At 40.9% G+C, this 21,386-nt stretch overlaps 1 protein-coding gene across 14 annotated transcripts in view; it reads right to left on the bottom strand.

Annotated features, from left to right (window-relative positions):
- The window catches only part of ctnnd2b (catenin (cadherin-associated protein), delta 2b), a 234,192-nt gene that overhangs the window by 42,433 nt on the left and 170,373 nt on the right, over window positions 1-21,386 (bottom strand). For all 14 annotated transcript variants that reach the window (XM_080861361.1, XM_080861367.1, XM_080861362.1 and 11 more), the window contains 2 exons: window positions 17,536-17,668; window positions 8,866-9,079 (listed from right to left, as the gene is read on the bottom strand). In XM_080861361.1, the coding sequence (XP_080717487.1) occupies window positions 8,866-9,079; window positions 17,536-17,668 (347 nt within the window). The remainder of the gene's footprint in view (window positions 1-8,865; window positions 9,080-17,535; window positions 17,669-21,386) is intronic.

Raw genomic sequence — 21,386 nt, forward strand, 5'->3', positions numbered from 1 at the left:
CTCAATTTGTCCAAAAAGGCTACACACAATCAATAAAGTTACGGTTGAATTCAACAGATTGCGATGATTATTCAAGCACTACAATCATGAAAATCTGATATTGTGATTGAGTTTTAATCTGTTTGGCTTTATATTATTTTAACACCTTTCTTCAGGCATCATATGTCATATCCTAAAGTTTTTAGAATAGGAGGAGAGCTGATGTTACCATGTTTGTCAGCGTTGCACTCTGCAGCTACTGATACTGGCACATAATCAGAGCAGCGCTTTGTTGGCCCAGAAGTGACACATTTATAACCTCAAATTAAAATCATAGGTGTCAGCTTTACTCTGTTGTCATAATGATTACTGTTTAATCACTTGGTCTACACTGGCCTATAGCTGTGTGTATTAATGAGCCTCAAAGTGAGTAATTATATTTACACAGTTTGGGTCCTTTAATGACTTTGTCACTGATCACTGGAAACACTGTGGGGAAGCATTTTATATAGTTTATGTCAAGGTCAACCAGAGTGCTTCTGCAATATGGCAGAAAGAAAGTAGGAAAGGAAGAAGACTTGTGGTAATATCCCATTCTTCATGAGATTCAATCTGGTTTTAATGAATGGACTTATTATTTACCTGTAATTATGAAAGAGGCTTGATATTTTCTTAACAGAGGAACTGCATTAAAAATCATTTTAAATGGACTGAAAAGATAATGAGCACCGTAGAACTCAAGGGAACAAAACTGCTGCATGTTTACATAATTAACTGTGGATGTGCGGCATGCACAAAAACATATTTTTGCATTATTTCCACTGATTTTAAGTCTTGTGCAGCTTTATGTTCATCTTTTTATATCTTTTCATGCATTGGCCTATCAGGCGTCCTTAACTATTACATTCTGTTAATAATCAAGAATTGTTCTTTTAGTCCTCCCTTTTTTCATATGAGCCCCTCACTCTATCAAGCTGATGTCCTCTTTGCTCTGCTAAAGCTTGATGAGCACCGTTGCTGGACTGCATCTAGACTGTGGAGCGTTCCCATCAGTACGACTCTAACAGCTTCCATATCTGCTTCTAACCAGCGTGAACAGTCCGGACCTGTCGCTTGCAGTGGTGTTTTCTCCCATGACTGACTAAAAAAAAAAAGTTGTATTGTAATGACAAGTGGAACCACAGCTACTGACAGAACGCAAATCTGTGAAGGGAATAAAGAAGTTAAAGAAAGCGCAGCAAGCTGTGAGTCAGAGGGGGCCAATGTCATGTTATTAGCACTCCTCTGTAGCTCAGATTAGCTAATCATTTTCACCAACATGTTCATAGCAGCAATAAATGGACCTCGTGTAGAATTAAAATGACTAAAACATAGACAGGTAAAGCTTGGGGTTAATAAAATAACTGTTCGGTTTTCTCAACTGAATCCACCATGAGCTCCTAGTTCTTCCTGCTTCTCTGTGACTCTTCATATATCCTTTACACCACATGTGTCAAAGTCAAGGCCCGCGGGCCACATCCGGCCCGGCGTACATTTATATCCGGCCTGCGAGATCATTTTATATAGATGTATTATTATTGTTATGCATGGCCCGGCGATATGAGGCGCTAATAATATACAAACTACAGATCCCATAATGCAGTGCGGCATCCTCCTTGCTGAACGCTAGGCTAACTGGGAACATTCCCTCGTCAATGGAGAAGCTCTTTGGGGGTGGCGTCAATCAGGTCAAACTTCTGTTATTGCGAAGCTAGCCGCTCACAATGGCGAAGAGAAAAGTTGATTCTGAAAGCAGAACCTTTCAGCGCCAGTGGGTGACTGACAGTGTTGGGAAGGTTACTTTTAAAATGTATTCCATTACAGATTACAGAATACATTCCCCAAAATGTATTCTGTAACGTATTCCGTTACGTTACTCGATGACAGTAACGTATTCTGAATACTTTGGATTACTTAATATATTATCATACTTTGTACAACTACGCGAATGTACTATTGCTGTGTGATGTCAGCTCGTAGCTGAAAAATAGCTTTACTTTGTTGTGTGGGTCAACTTTTCTTGCGAGAGACAGAGAGAGGCGTTGAAAGGCTGCTCCAACGGAACTTCTTGTTTCGGAGGAAAACACAAACACAGTGTACAGTCGAGTCCTTACTTACAACTGGGCTCGTCAGGCACTCTTCTTGGCTGCAGTGGTTATTATTATATTTACATGCTTCCAGCTCCCGTTTTTGCTCGATGACAGCTCAGACTTTTCCACTATCCTTTTTCTCCCTCCTATTGCTCACAGACACATAACGGGTATGGCAGTCCATTCTCAATGCAACACGGACTACACTGCCCATGAGGCTACATTCTTTAGAGCTATGCCTATAGCATTCTGCCTGGTAGCTTAGCACAACAACAACAACAACAACAACAACAACAAAAAGGCGCTCTCTCACCCAGGAAACACACAGTCGCAGAGAGAGAGAGAGAGCGTCGCCCTGTAACCATGGCAACCGTAACGCTGCCACCTGGAACAACAGAACGTAGCTGTCAAACAACACCCAAACAGTCCTGACCCACCACAATATGAACCAGGAAAGTACCGCAGTGTAATCCATTTATTTCAACAAAGTAACTGTATTCTAAATACCACCTTTTTAAACGGTAACTGTAACGGAATACAGTTACTCATATTTTGTATTTTAAATACGTGACGGCGGTACATGTATTCCGTTACTCCCCAACACTGGTGACTGAATATATGTTTACAGACATTGCTGGTAAACCCGTGTGTCTTATCAGTGGAGCTAATGTGGCTGTAATTAAGGAATTTAATTTAAGACGGCACTACCAGACAAAACGTCAGGATAAGCTGAAAAACCTAAATGCAGAGCAGAAACTACAGAAAGTAGAAGCCTAAAGAAGAATCTGACATTTCAGCAGACTTTTTTCACCAGAGCAAAAATCACAAAGTGAAGCTGTTGTGAAAGCAAGTTTTATTGTAGCAGAGGAGACAGCCAAATCAGCCCGGCACTCAGAAGAGCTGCATGATGAAGGTGTGCGACGTCTTGTGTCCAGACAAAACGCAGATTTTGGCAAATGTGAGCCCGAGGAGAAATACGATTGCTGATCGGGTTTGTGAGATGGCCACTGATTTAAGAACACAGTTGTGTGAAAGAAGCAAAAACTTTATTGCATACTCTCTTGCTGTGGATGAAAGTATAGACATGATGGACATTGCACAGCTGGCCATCTTCATCCGTGTAGAGGAAATATTGAACATTAAATCGATGCATGGGACAACTACAGGAAAAGACATTTTTTAAAACGTATGTCAAAGTGTAACCGACATGAAACTGCCCTGGGACAAACTTGTTGGACTTACAACAGATGAAGCGCCGGTGTTGTGCGGTGAAAAAAGTGGACTAGTCAGCAGGATGCGAGTAAAGATGCAGGAGGAGAACTGTACCGGTGAGTTAACAGCATATCACTGCATCATACACCAGGAAACGCTGTGTGGTAAAGTCCTAAAAATGGAGCATGTAATGATCACCGTAACGCCAACCATAAATTTTATCTGAGCTAAAAGTTTAAATCACCGTCAATTTCAGTCTTTTATGCGGGAAATAGATTCAGAGTTTGCCGACATTCCTTATCATACAGAGGTCCGTTGGCTGAGTTGGGATAAAAATTCTCAATAGAGTTTTTGAGCTCAGCAATGAAATCTGTCAGTTCATGGACATGGCATGTATGATGCGGTGATGGTATTTCAAGTGAAGCTGTCACAAATGCACCAGTGCAACTTGTCTCACTTTCTCTGTTGCCAAGTAATGCTGAACCAAGTCAGCGGACTTTGCTGAATTGCACCTGTGCAGATTCAGATGGAGCTGCGGTGTAATGATACACTCAAGGGAAAGTACGACACTGAATGGCCCGCACAGTTTATTAGTTCCATTCCTGAAGCAATGCCCAGCTCCGTCTACATGCGGCTCGAACCTTGTGTATGCTTTCATTTATTTTTTCTGGGGTTTTTGGCAGCATGTTCATATTTCTAACTTGCATAATTTTGACAGGATATAGTTTTATGAAGAGCAAAATATTTAAAGTTAAAGTTTATTTTTTTTAAGTTTATTTAATCTGGAATAATATTCCTGTCTGTTTTTATTCATATTTATGTTTAAAAAACATTGTTTTAGTGTGTTCAATAAATGTTTATCTTGTTTGGCCCGCGACCTAAAGTGTGCCTTGAGTTTTGGCCCCCTGTGCAATTGAATTTGACACCCCTGCTTTACACTATTTTGATAATTCTTCATAAATCTAACATTTGTATTCCATCCGTCAATATGTCCAACCATCCATCTTCTGCTGCTTGTCTGGATCCAGGGGCAGCAGTCTTTCCCTTTCAGCAAACCCAGAGTCTAACTATTGCCCGTCTCGCCTGGGTGCCCAGGGTCAGCTCCGGGCAAATTTAACGTACTGGAAACAGAATGGAGCACAACCTCACCTACTTCTGAGGTGCACAGAGAACAACAATAACATGAAGAACAAAAGATGTTGAACACACAATCATGCATCAGCAGTAATGCTGCTATTTGGTGTGTTCAATCTGCTTTATTCCCCCCATATAACCTTTATTAGTTCTAAAGACAGAAGGTAAAAAAAAGGACCGTAGTTACTGAACTGAAAGAGACTGAAGAGCACAGAGCAACAAGCCTGCTTGTCACTTTTTGTGCCATGAAGCAAGCTGCACACGTGAATGAATGTGTGTGCTTGTGAACCAGCCCTTTGTGCATGTTTGCGTGTCTGTGCGAGTCTGTAGCTACCAAGGCAGGCAGCTTGACTTCCCACTGTGATCCTGATTCAAAAAGCTCACCAGAGAGCAAGCAAGAGCCAGAGAGGGCAGGCAATATAGAAAAAGATGGGAAAAAAAAGGGAGATGGAGAAAGGCAAAGAGGACAGGAGAGAGACAGGAGAAAAGAGAGAGACCAATTACAAGAATCTGAGCGCAGAGGGATAAGAGAGGGAGTGAGAGAGGCTGGCAAACAGGGAGGGAGAGAGAGTTATTTCCTCTGGGTCTTTGAGAGACAGAAGAGAGGAGAGCATGGTCTGTCTACGTCCGGTCGGTCGTTCAGCTGATTAATTTGTGACAGGAGGGATTTCTGTGCTTCGTGCCTTGAATTGCTTCTCTAATTTATATGGTAATCTTCTTTAAGACTCTAGCAGCATACAAAACCCTTTTATTTCCATCTCTGCTAAGCCTAAAACCTTTTCTAGACTCACTACACACATATGCATATTCAGAAATGCACACGCGGGTCAAACTCAACACCATGTGGCTGTATGTTGGAGCTGACATGCTTCTTGGTTTAACTTTCCTAATAAGACTTTTCCATTACTATTCAGAACTGTGGGATATCAGCCCATATACTTCTTAAACTGTTTGTCTCTCACCAATATCTCACATCAGCCTGATGTGTGAAGTGCTGCTGTAAATAATTTGGAATGTGGGCAAAGGCTCTGTGCAGCTTTTGTGTGAGGAGACACTTTGCTTTTGGACAGTTTGCAGAGAGGGAAAACAAGTTTTCACAGTTACAGGTAAGCTGGACTGAAACCTCTCCTAATGTCTCCAAGAATTTGTTAGCTGCTTGGAATACTGTCATGAAATGGTGTTAGACATCCTCGATAAAATAAGAATGCTGTTAAAAACCTGATTTCAGATTTGTAAAACAGAAAAAAAGGACTTTACTGTATTCCCCCAAATCTAGGTCGAGCCTAAATATCCCATGTAATTGTACCAAATGAAAACTACTTGGCACTGTATCATCAAAGTAATCGGCTGAGATTCATCCACAGACTGTGGCTTCTCTTGGTGCTATCAACAATCAGACAGGACAATAAATACATTGTGGAAAAGAGCCAGAGATTAATCATGACTAATGAGTAGATGCAGAGCAGTAAGAGTGAAGAAGAAACAGCGCATGGGAAGTCCCCAGCAGCCTAGGCTTACTGCAGCATAACTAATGCCTCTTTTCCACTAGTACCTACTCGGCTCAGCTTGACTCAACGATACTCAGTTTGTGGGTAAGGTCCTTATAGCAAGGTGGCCTGAAAGCCCTGTGATGTCATTTGTATGCAATACATTCTTCTTTTGGAATCAAAATGCAAGGTCTTAAATAATCAGGCCCCATCCTATCTTAATGACCTTGTAGTACCATATCACCCCATTAGAGCACTTCACTCTCGCACTGCAGGCTTACTTGTTGTTCCTAGAGTATTTAAAAGTAGAATATGGGAGGCAGAGCCTTTAGTTTTCAGGCCCCTCTTCTGTGGAACCAGCTTCCAGTTTGGATTCAGGAGACAGACACTATCTCTACTTTTAAGATTAGGCTTAAAACTTTCCTTTTTGCTAAAGCATATAGTTAGGGCTGGACCAGGTGACCCTGAATCCTCCCTTAGTTATGCTGCAATAGGTGTAGACTGCTGGGGGATTCCCATGATGCATTGAGTATTTCTTCTTCAGTCACCTTTCTCACTCAACATGTGTTAATAGACCTCTCTGCATTGAATCACACTTGTTATTAATCTCGGTTTCTCTTCCACAGCATGTCTTTATCCTGTTTCCTGCTTTCATCCCAACCAGTCGCAGCAGATGGCCCCGCCCCTCCTTGAGCCTGGTTCTGCTGGAGGTTTCTTCCTGTTAAAAGGGAGTTTTTCCTTCCCACTGTTGCCAAAGTGCTTGCTCATAGGGGGTCATATGATTTTTGGGTTTTTCTCTGAATTGAAACACTCTTGTTTGTGAACAACAATTCTGTGAATTGAATAGATATGGATTAGACTTCAGTTTCACACTCTTCCTGTTAATCTAGTACAAATTTGGCATGGCTAAGTAATGGTTTCATGTGGTCTAGTACTAGATTAGACAATTACAGGAATCAGACGACAATGAAACAACCCACTTTCGCTGCCAAAATAGCTTTGAACCCATCAGGGCATAGATACATGGGAATGTCCTCTGATGTCTGGTTCTTTTGGGTCCTCTGGGTCGGAGGACAGTGCAACCATGCATTCTATATATGCTCGACCAGAATGGGCTATGTAAGCTTATCAACACCTTGTTTGTCATGTTCCTCAAGTCAATGCCTAGCATTTTTTCCGTGTGCGAGTGGCACTGTCCTGCTGAGGGGAGGCCACTGCCAGTGGGAAGGGAACAAAGTTTGTTTAGGTCAGTACCAACCCATCAGTGGCAAAGATCAACCCAAGGATTCCCAGAGAATTAGATCTTTGTTACTATTTGGTTCATTTGTTAGTGGTATTAATGTCGTCACTGATTTGCTTACACGTCCTCACAGGCTGACTACGGCAATAAAAGGCATAAATCATAGGACAAATATCCATCTCTTTGCAGCTCCATAGCAAAGATGTTTTCATGAGTACTGGTGCTGGTAAGAGAAATCTATATTTCTCATTTGGCTCATGGACTGGAAACACCCCGCCCCACCCCTGGGAGTTTCTGGCTGTAGATCAGTTTGAAAATTAAGTAACATTCCTCTTCTGGCTCCATCATCTCTCCATCCCTCTCGAGAGGTAAGAGTGTGTGGCCGTCCATGTAAACTCTAATCAGAAAAGAGATTGCCAGGATACAGTAAATGCTGTAAAAAAGAGGCGTTGCTGGTAATCCTTTAATCTATCCGAGTTTACAAATGCTGACCTCCACGTGGATTATAGAACCTCAAATTAGTCCACCCTGAACACAATTTCTATGGAGATATTTGTGTTTACTCACAGAGGATACAATCATGCTGTGGATACAAGTGCAGTACAGACCTTTGCACAGAAATTCAGTTTGACAAGTCAACAGCACTTGATGAGTACGGGGAAGTAGGCAGGCAGTAAACAGTTGTCTCCTCTGTGTGAGTGTGTGTGTGCCTCTGTATTTGTGCTGAAGTGTAAATGGAAACATGCATAATGCGGCATGTTTTGTGTCTTGGACTGCTCTCTGTAAATATAGTCATATCTGTATTGTCCATGTGAAGGAAAATAACGTGTGTGAGGACTATATAGGGACTATAGTACGAAGGAGTACCCACAGGTAGAAAATCTAAGACTTTTTCTTGAATTACAGTTTTATAGTATTTGGTATATTAGCAACAGGACCTTTATGTCCTGTATGGGCACCCTGACTTCTCTGCAGCTATGCAATGATGCACTGTGTATTCTGACACCTTTCTATGAGAACCAGCATTCCCTCTTTCAGTAATTTGAGCTTAAGTAGCTCATCTGTTGGATCGGACCACACAGGCCAGCCTTCGCTCAACATGTGAATCAGTGAGCCTTAGCTGCCCATGACTCTATTGATTCAATTTCAAGCCCTTTCCTCAGGCTGAAATGTCCAACAAGCCTAGTGCTAGTTGAGGTTCACATAATGTTCTACAAAAATAAGCCTCATTTGTCCAGGAGAAGGATACACATCTGGTTAGTTCCCAGGAAATATGGTGAGTATTCACTAATGATGGCAACTTCAAAATACACTATACGGACAAGTACTGGGCCACTTATAGATTACACCAACAAGAACTGCTCAGCCATTGTAGCACATGTAATGAAGCAGCCAGTTTTTAATCTAAAAGAGGTTTTGGAGCGATCTCGCTCTGTAATTTGTAACTATTGTCTGGCTTGGTATCTAAGTTGCTATGGTATGGAAGATCTAGGAGGGAAGAGAATTCACAAATTGACCTGTACTCGACTGTATGGAGCGACCACTTTAATGACCCATTCATTCATAAATGTTTTAAAAGGCAGGCTGCATGGCTAGGTGCTTGAGACTGAAAACACCAGGATTCAAAGATAAAGAGGCGTGGTCCAAAACTTTTGTTTAGATAGCGTATGTGCACGTGTGTTACCTGTGAGCAGCTCTCGGATCTCCACGTCTGTGGTCTTCCGGAGCAGTCGCACTAGAGCGGGTATGCCTCCGCAGTTCTTCAGGGCGATCTTGTTGTCGTCGTTGGCTTTGCCATACACCAGGTTCCTCAGGGCTCCGCAGGCGCTGCGGTGCACGTCAGTCATCCTGTGGTCCAACAAGTCCACCAGCAGCTGGATTCCACCCTGCCGCCGAATCTGAGACCAGAGAGGAGGGACAGATATAAGGTGTGGATTATAATAAAACGAGGGGTGTTTTTATTTAGCCTGAAAGACATTGGAGCATCGTTTACCCCAATCTCCTCACAAAATGTTAACAGGTGAATTGTACTTTTTACCTTGTTAGTACTAAAATAAACAAACAGGCTATGCTGGTGCTCCTCTCACTGATACGAGATTTATTGAAATGCCAGCCACTGCACTTTCTGTCCTATCAGCCCTCCCTGCTTTCCTCTGTCTAGACAAAGAGAAAATGTAGGGCAGACTGGCTCCTCTCCATAAAAACAAAAGCAGTGGAAGAGATTGTGCAGAGATGCTTGTCTAACATGACTTTTGTACCGCAGCATTAAGCCTTATTGCACAGATGTGTTTGAAAATGCCAGAGCCGATACTGGCTGTTTACAAAATTAGTCACTACATATTCCCTGTAACCTGGGGTGGTTAGGATAATATAAAGAACTTAATATTGTGTCAAAAAAACTGCAATTACAAGTGCATTTTAATAAACCAACACATAACCCCAAATAATACAACCAGCAGCAAAGTTATTCACTTTTGTTTCGTTTTACAGTCATGCTGTGCAAACATTCAAACAACAAAAACTTAAAATGAACGGCGCTAAGAGTATTTGGTAAGAGTACGTGGTTATAAGTAAGTAAGTAAAATAAGTAAAATTTTATTTATATAGCACATTTCTAGATAGACATCACAAAGTGCTTTACAGATATAACAGATTAAAAGACAAAAAACAAACAAAGTTAACAAAAAGCAATTTTAAAAAGATAAGTTTTTAGCTGTTTTTTAAAAGTAATCAATGAATCCAATGAGTTCCAAAGTCGAGCGGCCACAGTAGCAAAAGCTCTATCACCCCTAGTTTTCAGTCTCGTATACTGAATGACAAGTAGGCCCTGACTACTCGACCTCAGAGACCTACTAGGGGCATAGGGCTGCAAAAGTTCAATAATATATGGTGGTGCTTGTTGTCGAAGAGCCTTAAAAGTTAAAACCAAAATCTTAAAATGGACTCTAGATTCGACAGGAAGCCAATGTAACTGCTTAAGCAACGGTGTTATATGTGAATATTTAGAAACTTTCGTCAGAAGTCTTGCTGCAGCATTCTGAACGATCTGCAGACGCTCCAAGGAACCTTTGTTTAAACAAGTAAACAGGGAATTGCAATAGTCCAATCGTGATGAAATAAAAGCATGAATAACAATCTCGAGTTCGGTATAGGATATTATAGAGCTCAATTTAGAGATATTTCTTAAATGATAAAAGCAGGACCGAACAAGAGATTTAACATGACTATCTAACGTAAGAGCAGGATCAAGGATAATCCCTAAGTTCCTGACAGATGGTTTTACAAACGCTGAAAGAGGACCAAGAGCATTTACTATACTGGGTCTATGTCTATCTGGGGCACATAAGAGGACTTCGGTTTTGTTATCATTTAGTTGGAGGAAGTTTTCAGCCATCCAGCCTTTAATGGTTTCCAAGCACACATTTAAAAGCTGCAGCTTAGAAACCTCCTCCGGCTTAAAAGATATATAGAGTTGGATATCGTCTGCATAACAATGGTAACAAATATCCTCAAAAGGGCTCAGAATGTGCTGGAGAGGGAGTAAATAGACTAAAAACAGTAATGGCCCCAGCACAGAGCCTTGTGGCACACCAAAAGACAGAGACGCAGAAGATGATCTATACTTAGAAACTGCCACAGAGGAAAATTGGTCAGAGAGATACGAGGAGAACCATTTCAATGCAGTCCCAGAGACACCGACCCAGTATTTCAACCTGTTAAGTAAGATAAAATGGTCAACAGTATCAAAAGCCGCCGTAAGATCCAACATTAAGAGAACAGAACAATTTCCTGCATCACTTTGTAACAGAATATCATTAGAAACTCTAAGAAGGGCTGTTTCGGTGGAATGGACTTTACGAAAGCCCGATTGAAATTTGTCGAAAATACTATAATTATCTAAGACTGCTGTAAGCTGCTTAGCCACGATCTTCTCTAAAATCTTAGCGATTACCGGAATTTTTGAAATTGGTCTATAATTGCTAGGGAGAGATGGGTCCAGCATAGGCTTTTTTAACAAAGGATGAATAACAGCAGTTTTAAAATAGGCAGGGACTATGCCCGAAGCCAAGGAGGTGTTAATTATAGTAAGAATGCAAGGACCAGTAGAGTAAAAAACATTTTTAAATAATGATGCAGGTAACACATCAAGAGAGCAAGTGGATAATTTTGTTGCACTGACTATTTTTTCCAACTCTGGTAGTGAAACAGGTGAAAAACCTTCTAAAACGACAGGCCGAGCTGGCGTGGGAGCAGACAGCGCAGATGCTGAAAAGGACAAGTTTTTCCTTATGTTACTGATTTTTTCTAAAAAGAAATCAAGAAAAGTTTCACAATCTTCAACAGAGGAGATAATGGCGGCAGGTGAAGCAGGAGTAATAATATTAGTAATAGTATCAAATAAAACTTTAGGATTACCTCTGCTCTTTGTAACCAACTGAGAAAAGTAAGCAGCCCTCGCAACTCTAATAGCACTGTTAAAGGAGGCTAAAAGATCCTTTAAATAGAGGAGATGAACATTTAAGTGCGTTTTCCTCCATAACCGCTCGGCTTTACGACAATTTCGTTTTATAAGACGAATGTTGTCATTTAACCAGGGTACAGACTTAGAAACAAGCACAGGTCTCATTTTAATCGGACAGATTTCATCTAAGATCGAAAGACAATGATAATTGAATAGATCTATAGAAAAATCAACATCGTTTTGTGGGGATAATGTTAATTTAAAAGCATCAGAGAACTTCTGTGCTGTGGAGGGGTTTATAGTACGGGAAATGACTGTCCGATGAACAGGAGACATAGGCTTGCAAAAAGACATATTAAAAAAGACACAATAATGGTCAGAAATAAAAATGTCCTTAGAACAAATAAAATCAATATTCAGACCCAAAGAAAAGACAAGGTCCAATGTATGGCCTTTGTTGTGTGTGGGGCCAGATACATGTTGGATAAAATGAAAAGAGTCCATAATGCTGGTAAAACCCCTAGCAAAGGGGTCGGACTCATCATCGACATGTATATTAAAATCTCCCACAAGAAGCAATTTAGACAACCTCATAGTAGAGGACAGAAAATCACTAAACTCAGCCAAGAACGGGCTGTTTGGGCCAGGAGGGCGATAAACCAGTGCACAGTGAAAAGGATCCTTCTTTCCGATTTTGATGAGCTGCAGCTCAAAAGACAGAAAGTGTCCAACTTTCACTGCACGGCAGTCTAAACGGCTCCGAAATGCCACCGCGAGGCCTCCTCCACGACCAGATCCTCGAGGCTGGCTAATGACAGAGAAGCCGTTTGGGCACATTTCAATAGTAGACGAATAATCCGAACCCCGTTGCCAGGTCTCAGTCAAAAACAGGAAGTCCAGATTTTTAGAAACAATGAAATCGTTAAGCACAAACGATTTATTCGCCAAAGATCGGGCATTAAAGAGCGCCATAGACAGCGGGGTGAAAACATTGTTGTTGGTAGAAGCTCGAGTTTCTCGAGCTAAAGGGCGTAAATTCCCGAGATCAGAGCCTTCATGTTCATATATTCCACTCACCGAGGGGATAAAAAACCAGTCAGCAGAAGAGTCTGGATGAACCCTTCTGAGATAACACGAGAGCCAGGCCTCTCCATATAGCTGTCATGTGCGTAGGCAACAGAAAACGCCCGACATCGCTTTCTAATCAGCCCCCGCCGCCAAAGGAGCCTAAGCTTCACCTGGATGCCTGATCTCTTTCCTCTTCTTCTCCGTAGTCTACGGGGAACGCTGAAAGCGTTGGCCGAAGATTCAGTCACAGGCAGAGGGTGGAAGGTACCAGAGGAATGCGGGAAAAAGAGTGGAGAATGGAAAGTCCCACAAAAGGAAGAGGAAAAAACATCTTTGGCCGTCATTGACGAACGGATGGATAATAGCGTCAGACGGTCGTAGACCAAGGCAGCCAGAACATCATTAAAACAGTTAAAAAACAGCAGAGTAGAGAGAAAAAACACAACAATAGAGCGAAAACAGCTACACCCGACAGCGGCAAAGCCAAACACAGGCGCCATCATGCCGGAGAGTTTTATTGTTAGCAACAAAACAGAACAGTTGTGGAATTGAAGTAAACATACGTATTAGTATGTATTACTCTACTTTCAAGGACCCTTTGAGACAAGACCAAAGATAAGATGTTTGGTCATAATGCAAAGCGCCACATTTGTCTAAAAACAAACACACAAACACAGAATATCAGCACAAATACCTCATCCCAACTATCAAACACGGTGGTGGAGGGGTGATGATTTGGGATTGATTTGCAGCTGCAGGACCTGGGCACGTACCAGTCACTGAGGCAACTATGAACTACTCTGTATACCAAAGTACTCCAGAGTCAAATGTAGGCCAACTCTGACAGCTAAACTGGGTCTGTCAAGGTTCTGGGTCATTTGACATGGTATTTGTGGTTTTTGGGCTTTCAGGTTTTGTTTATTTAAATAATCTATTCGACTCATGGTTTGATTCATGTATTTTCAGTGTATTTAGTCTAATTCATAGATACTTTAGAGTCTATTTCCTTCATCAGGGTTCCCATCCTCTTGTGTCGACCTCATTCACGTGTGTGTTTTCCCTGTTTAGTTATCTCACTTCCTGCTTTATTTTGATAGCTGTGCTTTGCTTTTGCTCTGTGATTTAGTTCAGCTGTCTTTATGTTTCCAATACTTTATAGTTTTCAGTTCCTTTTTGGACTTTTTGTTTCATCCCTTTTTTGTGGATTATCTGCCAACAGCCTTAATAAATGGTTCTCTTTTTGTTAATTCCTTCCTGCATTCTGAGTCTGAGTGTTTGGATCCACATTCTACAACTCGTGATGGGATCATGCATCAGGACAAAAGAATCTCAGTGTGGAAAAAGCCTGGACCTCAACTTGATTGAACTGCTGGGACCTTAAGAGAGCTGTGCATAAACAGATGTTCATAAATCGTAAGGAACTGAAACGATCTCGTACAGAAGAATGGGACGCAATTACTCTGCAATAATGTGAGAGACTGAGAAAGTCATGCAGAAAATGACTGCTAAACATGGTCCTGCAGGGTATTGAATCATGGGGTTCAGAAAGTCCTGTGAAAACTTTCCTTTTCACATGACTGAATGCACTGAAGTACTTGGTTACGTTTAGACACTATAATGTTTTGGTAAGGTTTAGGAAAAAAACAAAAAAAACATCCAAACCACCCTGTGATTAAAGGACAGAGTGCTACAATAATTCTGCAAGTTGAAAAATGACGCTTAAAGGGCTTTTATTTCAAGGGGTCTCCCAGAAGTGTTACAATCAAGTGACAGATCAAACTTAGTACTGTCTAGACTCGTTTCACGCACAAACACAAAACACATCTTATGCGTAATTTTGGGAATGCCAACAGCTCTGGAATAACAGCAGTATTTGACACCTTGAGAATGGGAACGGGCTGAGATCTCTCTGTCTATTATTTCACCAGTCAGGCATCTTTCTCAAGGACAAAAACAGCTTGGCCCCTGGGTTGTAGTTTTGGCAGTCCTGCGCTACATACTACCATACTTCATCAGTCATCTTACACAACCTCGTCTCTCCCTCACTCTATTTTTTAATGCCTGTTGGCTCATTGCTGTTTGAAGAACTTTGTTTGCCCTCGAATCCATTTCCTCCATGGGGATTAATAAAGTGAACAGAGCTGAACTGAGTTGACATTGAGGAGACAGATGAAACTGTTTTCTGCAAGACACTGAGCAGTGATGGCTCCAAAGGACAGGAGGAGCAAGTGTAGGCACGCAGTTATAAGCAAAACTGGGTTAAGTGCTCGTAATGAGGAGTTAATGCCATCTGATGAGCAGTGTGGCGGAGCTCCTGCAGGTGCGCACGACTGGGGCAGAGTTTATTGTGAACAAAGGCATGTCTTCAATCTTCATTTCTTGATGTAATGCATTACACTCAGCAACACCTTCACATATTGCAGTGCAGACACATACTTCATACTGCAGTTCTCTTCATTACTTGCCGCAACAAAGAGAACTAGATAATGCCGAGAAAAGCATAAAAGATTCCTATGAAGAAACTGGGCAGATTCACCGCCTTCCAGCTCAGCATCTGATTTCTCACAATGTGTGATGCTAATCAGGTGTTCTTTATCCTGAATGAAGAACACTGAGAGAAAGCCTTCTTCATCAATTCCAATTAGGGACTAAATAAGTTAACAAATTAACCAGATTTTTCAATGTGTAGATTTTTGTGCTTAAGCTTCATAAAACATTTATCATATAAAGTTATTTATTATGTGGCATGATTATGATCTGCACATTGGTCTCTGGTACTACATAGCTCCTCTCCTCCCTCTATGAAAACACACTAGCTAACTCATTCATATTAAAAAGCAAAAGAGGACTAAGGAGGAAGAAAACAGCAGCTGTAATTCTCATCTTCAGGAGGAGTTCAGCTAAAATTAACCCCCTGCTTGCTTTATCTTTGTTCTTGTGTTAGAGAGCAATGGCACCTGGTACAGTACATACAAATTACATAAGACTTTATTTTTTTACTCTTGGTTGAACTCACAAGCGCCAACATTACATTAGTGAACTCAACAAAGGCATCTATTTGCATGCAGGTTTACTTCCGAGGAAAAATGAATACAAAAAAACACTGTGCGGGATGCGAGGACAGCCAGACCAGCCCTAAAGCATGATGGGCTTTCAGTTAATTAGATCAATTAGCAAACAGCTGTGGTGGAAAACAGCATCAATAGACATAAATCTGTTACAACAGCAAAACCTCTGTCTAAATACTGGGTAGGGCCCCCTTGTGCTGCAAACACAGCCATCTGGGGGTGTTCTGTATTATCTTGCTCCACTTTGGACTCTTTGTCATGTTCCTCAAGTCGCTCCTAAGCATCCGCAAACAATGGCGACGGATCCTTTGGGTTTCCGAGCATCAGACCTATTCGGAATGAATGCTTTGATCGTTAGCATTTACTTTGTTTAGTGTTTTAATCTTCTGGTGTAACGGACAAAGAATATAGGGTGGCCCTGAGAGGTCAAACACACTGCGACTTAAGAAAACACCAGCAAACAGGAAAAAAAGCTGGAACAACTCTCACAGCAGGAGTGTTTTTGGGGGAAACAGCAGCGTGAGGGAATAGCCGTGGAAGTGACTGAAGGCAAAACACGGGAAAGACCGCATTGATTCACGCTTAAAAGAAACAGAAGATTCTTCTGTGCTGGGAGGGAGAAAAAGATGCAGATAATGTATGTTTTGATTTAATATTATCATCACTTCCCAAGCTGGTTGCAGTGTGTTTGATCTTTCAGGGCCACCGTAAGAATAGTCAAAAACGATATATATTTGGCTTTAAAGACTCAAAACTTTGTTTTCTCTCATGGTGACCCATGATCAAAGATGATGGTGCTTGGGTGCATTTAGAACAACTCATTTACAGACAATCAGGACAAATCAGAGACTTGGGTCTGTCTTAAAAAAACTCTAGTGAAAAGCAGGCGTACTTATCTGCTACTTTGCCGTTTTGTTTTGTTTTGATGCATTCTGCATTCATTTGTTATTTCTGGGTTGCTTTTAACTGCTTTATTGATTATCCAGTTTTCACAATTTTATCTAAAATTAGTCACTTCTTATTTTAATTTTTTTTGCATACATTGTTTCAATATATAGTTGATTTTCTTTACTGTGTTCTTTTTAAAATGTTATGTTGCTGTAGATTGTTTTCAGAAAAAAGCACTTTGTGGAGGTGCCATGTAAATAAAGACTACTGTTTGTTCCAAAATGTCAATATGTGTAATTTAAGTAAGGCCCGCTGGCAAGATAACTGATGCGCTGCAATGCTAGAATGACCACAGGCAGTCTGCTTCAGGAACATTATTGGTGAATCCACACAGAAAGCACCGTGGAGAAGTTGCAGTATTATTTCACCATTTGTCTGTTCCATAAGTATGAAAAACATTTTTAATGCGAGCACACACACACACACACACACACACACACACACACACACACACACACACACACACACACACACACACGCAGAGTCATAGAGCACCTAGCTCTGAAATCGTACTTGTGGCACAGAAAGCACTGACGAAAAAATGTTCAGCAAACCACAGAACGTTACTCAAACTCTACCTTAATGTTCATCTGCACCAGAGGAAGCCCTGGGAGAGAATTTCAGTGGGTGTTCTGATTAAACTTACAGAGTTAAAGCATGCATGTGTGTGTGTAAGCAACATTATGTTGTAGCGCTATGACATCAATTAAATTAAATAATTTAATTTATGTCAATTAAATATGACATATTTAATTTCTCCGTGTGTGAGAATCTTGTGTCTGTGCAGGTTTCCCTCAGTGATTGATACCTCAGATTTGATCTTGTTGTCTCCAAAGCAGAGGTGCTGGAGGTAAGCAGCAGCATTGGATTGAACTGATGGGAACTGATGTTGCAACATCTGGATCACCTCTGGCAGCTCTGGATCCCTCCAGCCAAACTCCCTACAGAGCGACACACAGAGAGAGAGAGAAAATATAGTATGCTTTGATGAATGCAGAGATAGAGATGTGTGTGCGGAGCTGAACCTGTTAGCCTGCCTCCCTACTGTGACCCTGATTTAAAATGCTTACCGGAGAAGGAAGAAAGAAAGACAGAGAGACAGAAAGAGAAGCATAATAAGTTGGAATAAATCAAAAGAAAAAAGGGGGGGAAAAAAACGACACATTAAATAAACAGAGATTTCTGTTCTGTTTCAGTGATCTACAATAACTGTTTATTTAGGGTGAAATTATTCAGCACAATATTAAAAAAGATGCGCGTCACCAGGTGACTGTTTCCAAGTGACAGTTCACTAAAGGCCTGCCAATTTAGGTTTGGGACATAAGCACAGGCTGAATGATTTGACCTTTACCACAACAAGTGAGGAACCTAAATGTCATACATAAATTAAATGCTTACCTCGGTTATGCAAATTAGTAAATATGAGATCATTAGTGTGTGAATGTAAAATGTAAACTATGTTTAAAGGTAAAATAAAGCACTGGTAAAAGGTGTTCTATTATTTTTGTCAACATATTCTTCACTTTTCCACACATGACTTACAGAGTATTCTGTAGCGTCACAGTCAGACATGTAGGCCTCCTTTGTGGAACACGTGAAAAATCAAATGCTAAAAAAACCAAAGAACAAACCTCTACTGAGAACTGTGGAAGCCATCTGCAGTTTCAGGCATCTCCAGGTTTGTGGAATTATCTGATAAATAATTATTCCTTTGAGGCACAGCCCATCCAACAAATCTGTATGGTTTATGGATGCAGCTTGCTAATCAAGCTTGCTTAGCATTAGCTAATGATTAAACACTCATCTAAATATCAGAACTGGCTCAAAAGAACCAAATAAAATGGTTATATGGCTGTTAATATCAGCATGCTGATAACCAAAACAAAAATTATTCCTGGCGTTTTTATTGATGTTTAGAATTGTACTGTGTAGAAAACACAACTAAAAATGAAGGTCTCATTCTTTTCTTATCAGAGCCGGATCAATAGAGGATTTTAAGACCTATATTGGAATTTCTTGATTTGAAAATCTCATATTTAAATATATTGGCCGATATTTTTAACATCACAACAGGCTCTATTCTAATATTTCTTATGTGTAGTTGTTTTTTTACTCATTCACGCTCTGGCCAAGTCAGCTTGGATCAGCTGGTTGTTGAGTTTATTACGTTCCAAGCACGTGCGTCACAAACTATATAACATCAACAGTCAGAACATGGTAAAAGGCTGTTCCTCTCCGATAAGGAAAGAAGTGCTTTTAAGAAAAAAGATATGAAATGAAAAAAAATATACAGCTTGATTTAATAGTTCTATGTTGCTTTTTTGAAAACATAACCCTATCAAATAAGCCCAAGGACTTGCAGGCTGCGTGCATGCATACATTTTTAATGTGACTTGCTGTCGTTTTCAGACAAAGAAGTCATTTTTTTTTAACTCAATGCTTTAATTTGGCTGTAAAGAAATGTCTACGGTTTCTCCCTCCTCTAGAATCCAGGCCCTCACTAACAGCGAAGGCCGGGCACTGTTAGTTGTCTATAAAATCCATCTCAGTGAATGGAGTTGGCAAACTCACTGCAGTGAATGTGGTGCATTTTCTGGCTGCCCATTGTGCTAGATCAATATACATTTTATCCTGTGGACTCCAAAAGCACTGCTAAGGTCTAATGAACACAGTCAAACATTTAGAGATATGTCATAAAGCAAACACAGGGATACAAAAACCGCAGCCTAACAAATGCAAGATGTTGCAAAACGCACCGCCTTTGCTTCTAAAGTAACCTGACGTTCATCCTTTCATTTTGTGCATCTTCTCTGGGTATAACAAAGAGAAGCAAGTTAAGTCATAAATCAAAAACACATGAACTTCGAAACTTTCCAGTTTTTTTTATAGAATGTAAAACAGAAATTCCCAAAGAGCGTCCATTCGGTGTATTGTGGTACAATCCACTATGGCTTCTATTGTGCAATGAGAATACTGAGCAGCTACTGAGCCACTATAAGAGCTTCTTCCTTCTGTGGTGATAAGTCCTTACTTTAATTTCCCCCAGCTACCCTGGCTTTAGCGTCCAACCAGAGGTCTACTAGTGCTCTTGCCTAAAAGGCGTGCTTATACACACACACACACACACACACACACACACACACACACACACACACACACACACACACACACACACACACACACACACACACAGAAACACAATAAGCTCACTAACCCTACACATACATGTGGGGGGTGCTGGCACGAAAGTAGAAACACAGATTAACGTGAGAAAGATGTGATGTGAAAGAATAAAGCCGCGGCGAGGGAATCAGAGGACTGGATGGATTGTGGAGAGGGAGGCGTGGTTTATCGATGTAGGCCAACAAAAGCATCGCAGTTCCTTGACAGCAGCGGTTTCTTGGGACCAACTAAGGCAGGCGCCGGCTCTTTGTTTGGTGCAAACTTTTAGTCCCACAGCGGGATTTAATATTCTTGGGATTTGGGAGGAGGAGCCGATGCTTCCCAGATACTAATTTCTACCATCATCTTTCGCCATATGCTCTGCTGTGTTTGATAGAGTCCACCTGCTGTTTCTTCTTTTAAACCTGCACCTTTCTACTCTTTGATTTGAAGCTTTCTGACAGTCATGAGAAGTTTAAGGCTGCATGCCTTTCTATTTCTCTTTGATGTATCTCTTTCTTGATGCTGCAACAACCCGCTGAGATAATTTCAGTTCTGGCTAATCTAATGTAAACATTTGCGCACAAACACTTGCAGGTTTACACACACATGCACTTATCGCCGGGTGCCGTGGGGTCAGCGTGCAGCTTAGGGCAGCATTAGTCAAGACACACAATGCAGCGTACAACTAATGCCGGCAAACGAACACACACGCATACACGCTCATTGACTTGCATGCACGCCCAACCATCAAAGGCAGTGCAGAAGAGCCAGGATTAGAAAGCTTTTGTCTCGAAGTTTCATAATGACCCAATGGGATAAACTCAGTGTTTGAAAAATGGGGAAAATGGAGAGAGAATCATTTCAAAGGTTATTTGTTTCCCTGCGCTCTTTAAATTCCAACAGTTTTCTCTCTTTCGTTTAAATCGATTGTGTGAATGGCTTTCTGTTTCTTTTATGGCTTCCCTCCACACGAAGAATCCTGCTGTTACTAACATACGGTAGCAATAAATACGATTAAAGATTACATAACCTTGAGTAGATTAACTGGCTGATAAGAAGCTCCTGTCATGTGTGTATGTTTATGTTTTTATGAGGTGGTGGGGCGTCTGCACATATGAAGCTTCTAGAATAATCAGTAAAGATCGCTTCTTACATCAGACAGATTAGTTATGTAAACTGATGAAATGGCAAAAAACAATAACATAAGTGCAATTGTCTGTGAAGGTTCTCAGTCATCCAGGTCATCGTAGTCAACTGCAATTGATTACAGAGACGATAAGAGAGCTGAGATTTAACTATAGAAGTACATTTACTGTAAATGTGCTGCACTATACTTCTGTTTTACAGGACAACAATGTTATATTTACACTGATCAGACATAATATGATGATCACTGACAGGTGAAGTGAATAACACTGATTATCTCTTCATCTTGGAGCCTTGTTAGTTTGAAATATTAGGAAGCAAGTAAACATTTTGAACATTCCCAAGGAA

This window comes from Rhamphochromis sp. 'chilingali', assembly GCF_963969265.1.
Source record: "Rhamphochromis sp. 'chilingali' genome assembly, chromosome: 16".
NCBI lineage: Eukaryota > Metazoa > Chordata > Actinopteri > Cichliformes > Cichlidae > Rhamphochromis > Rhamphochromis sp. 'chilingali'.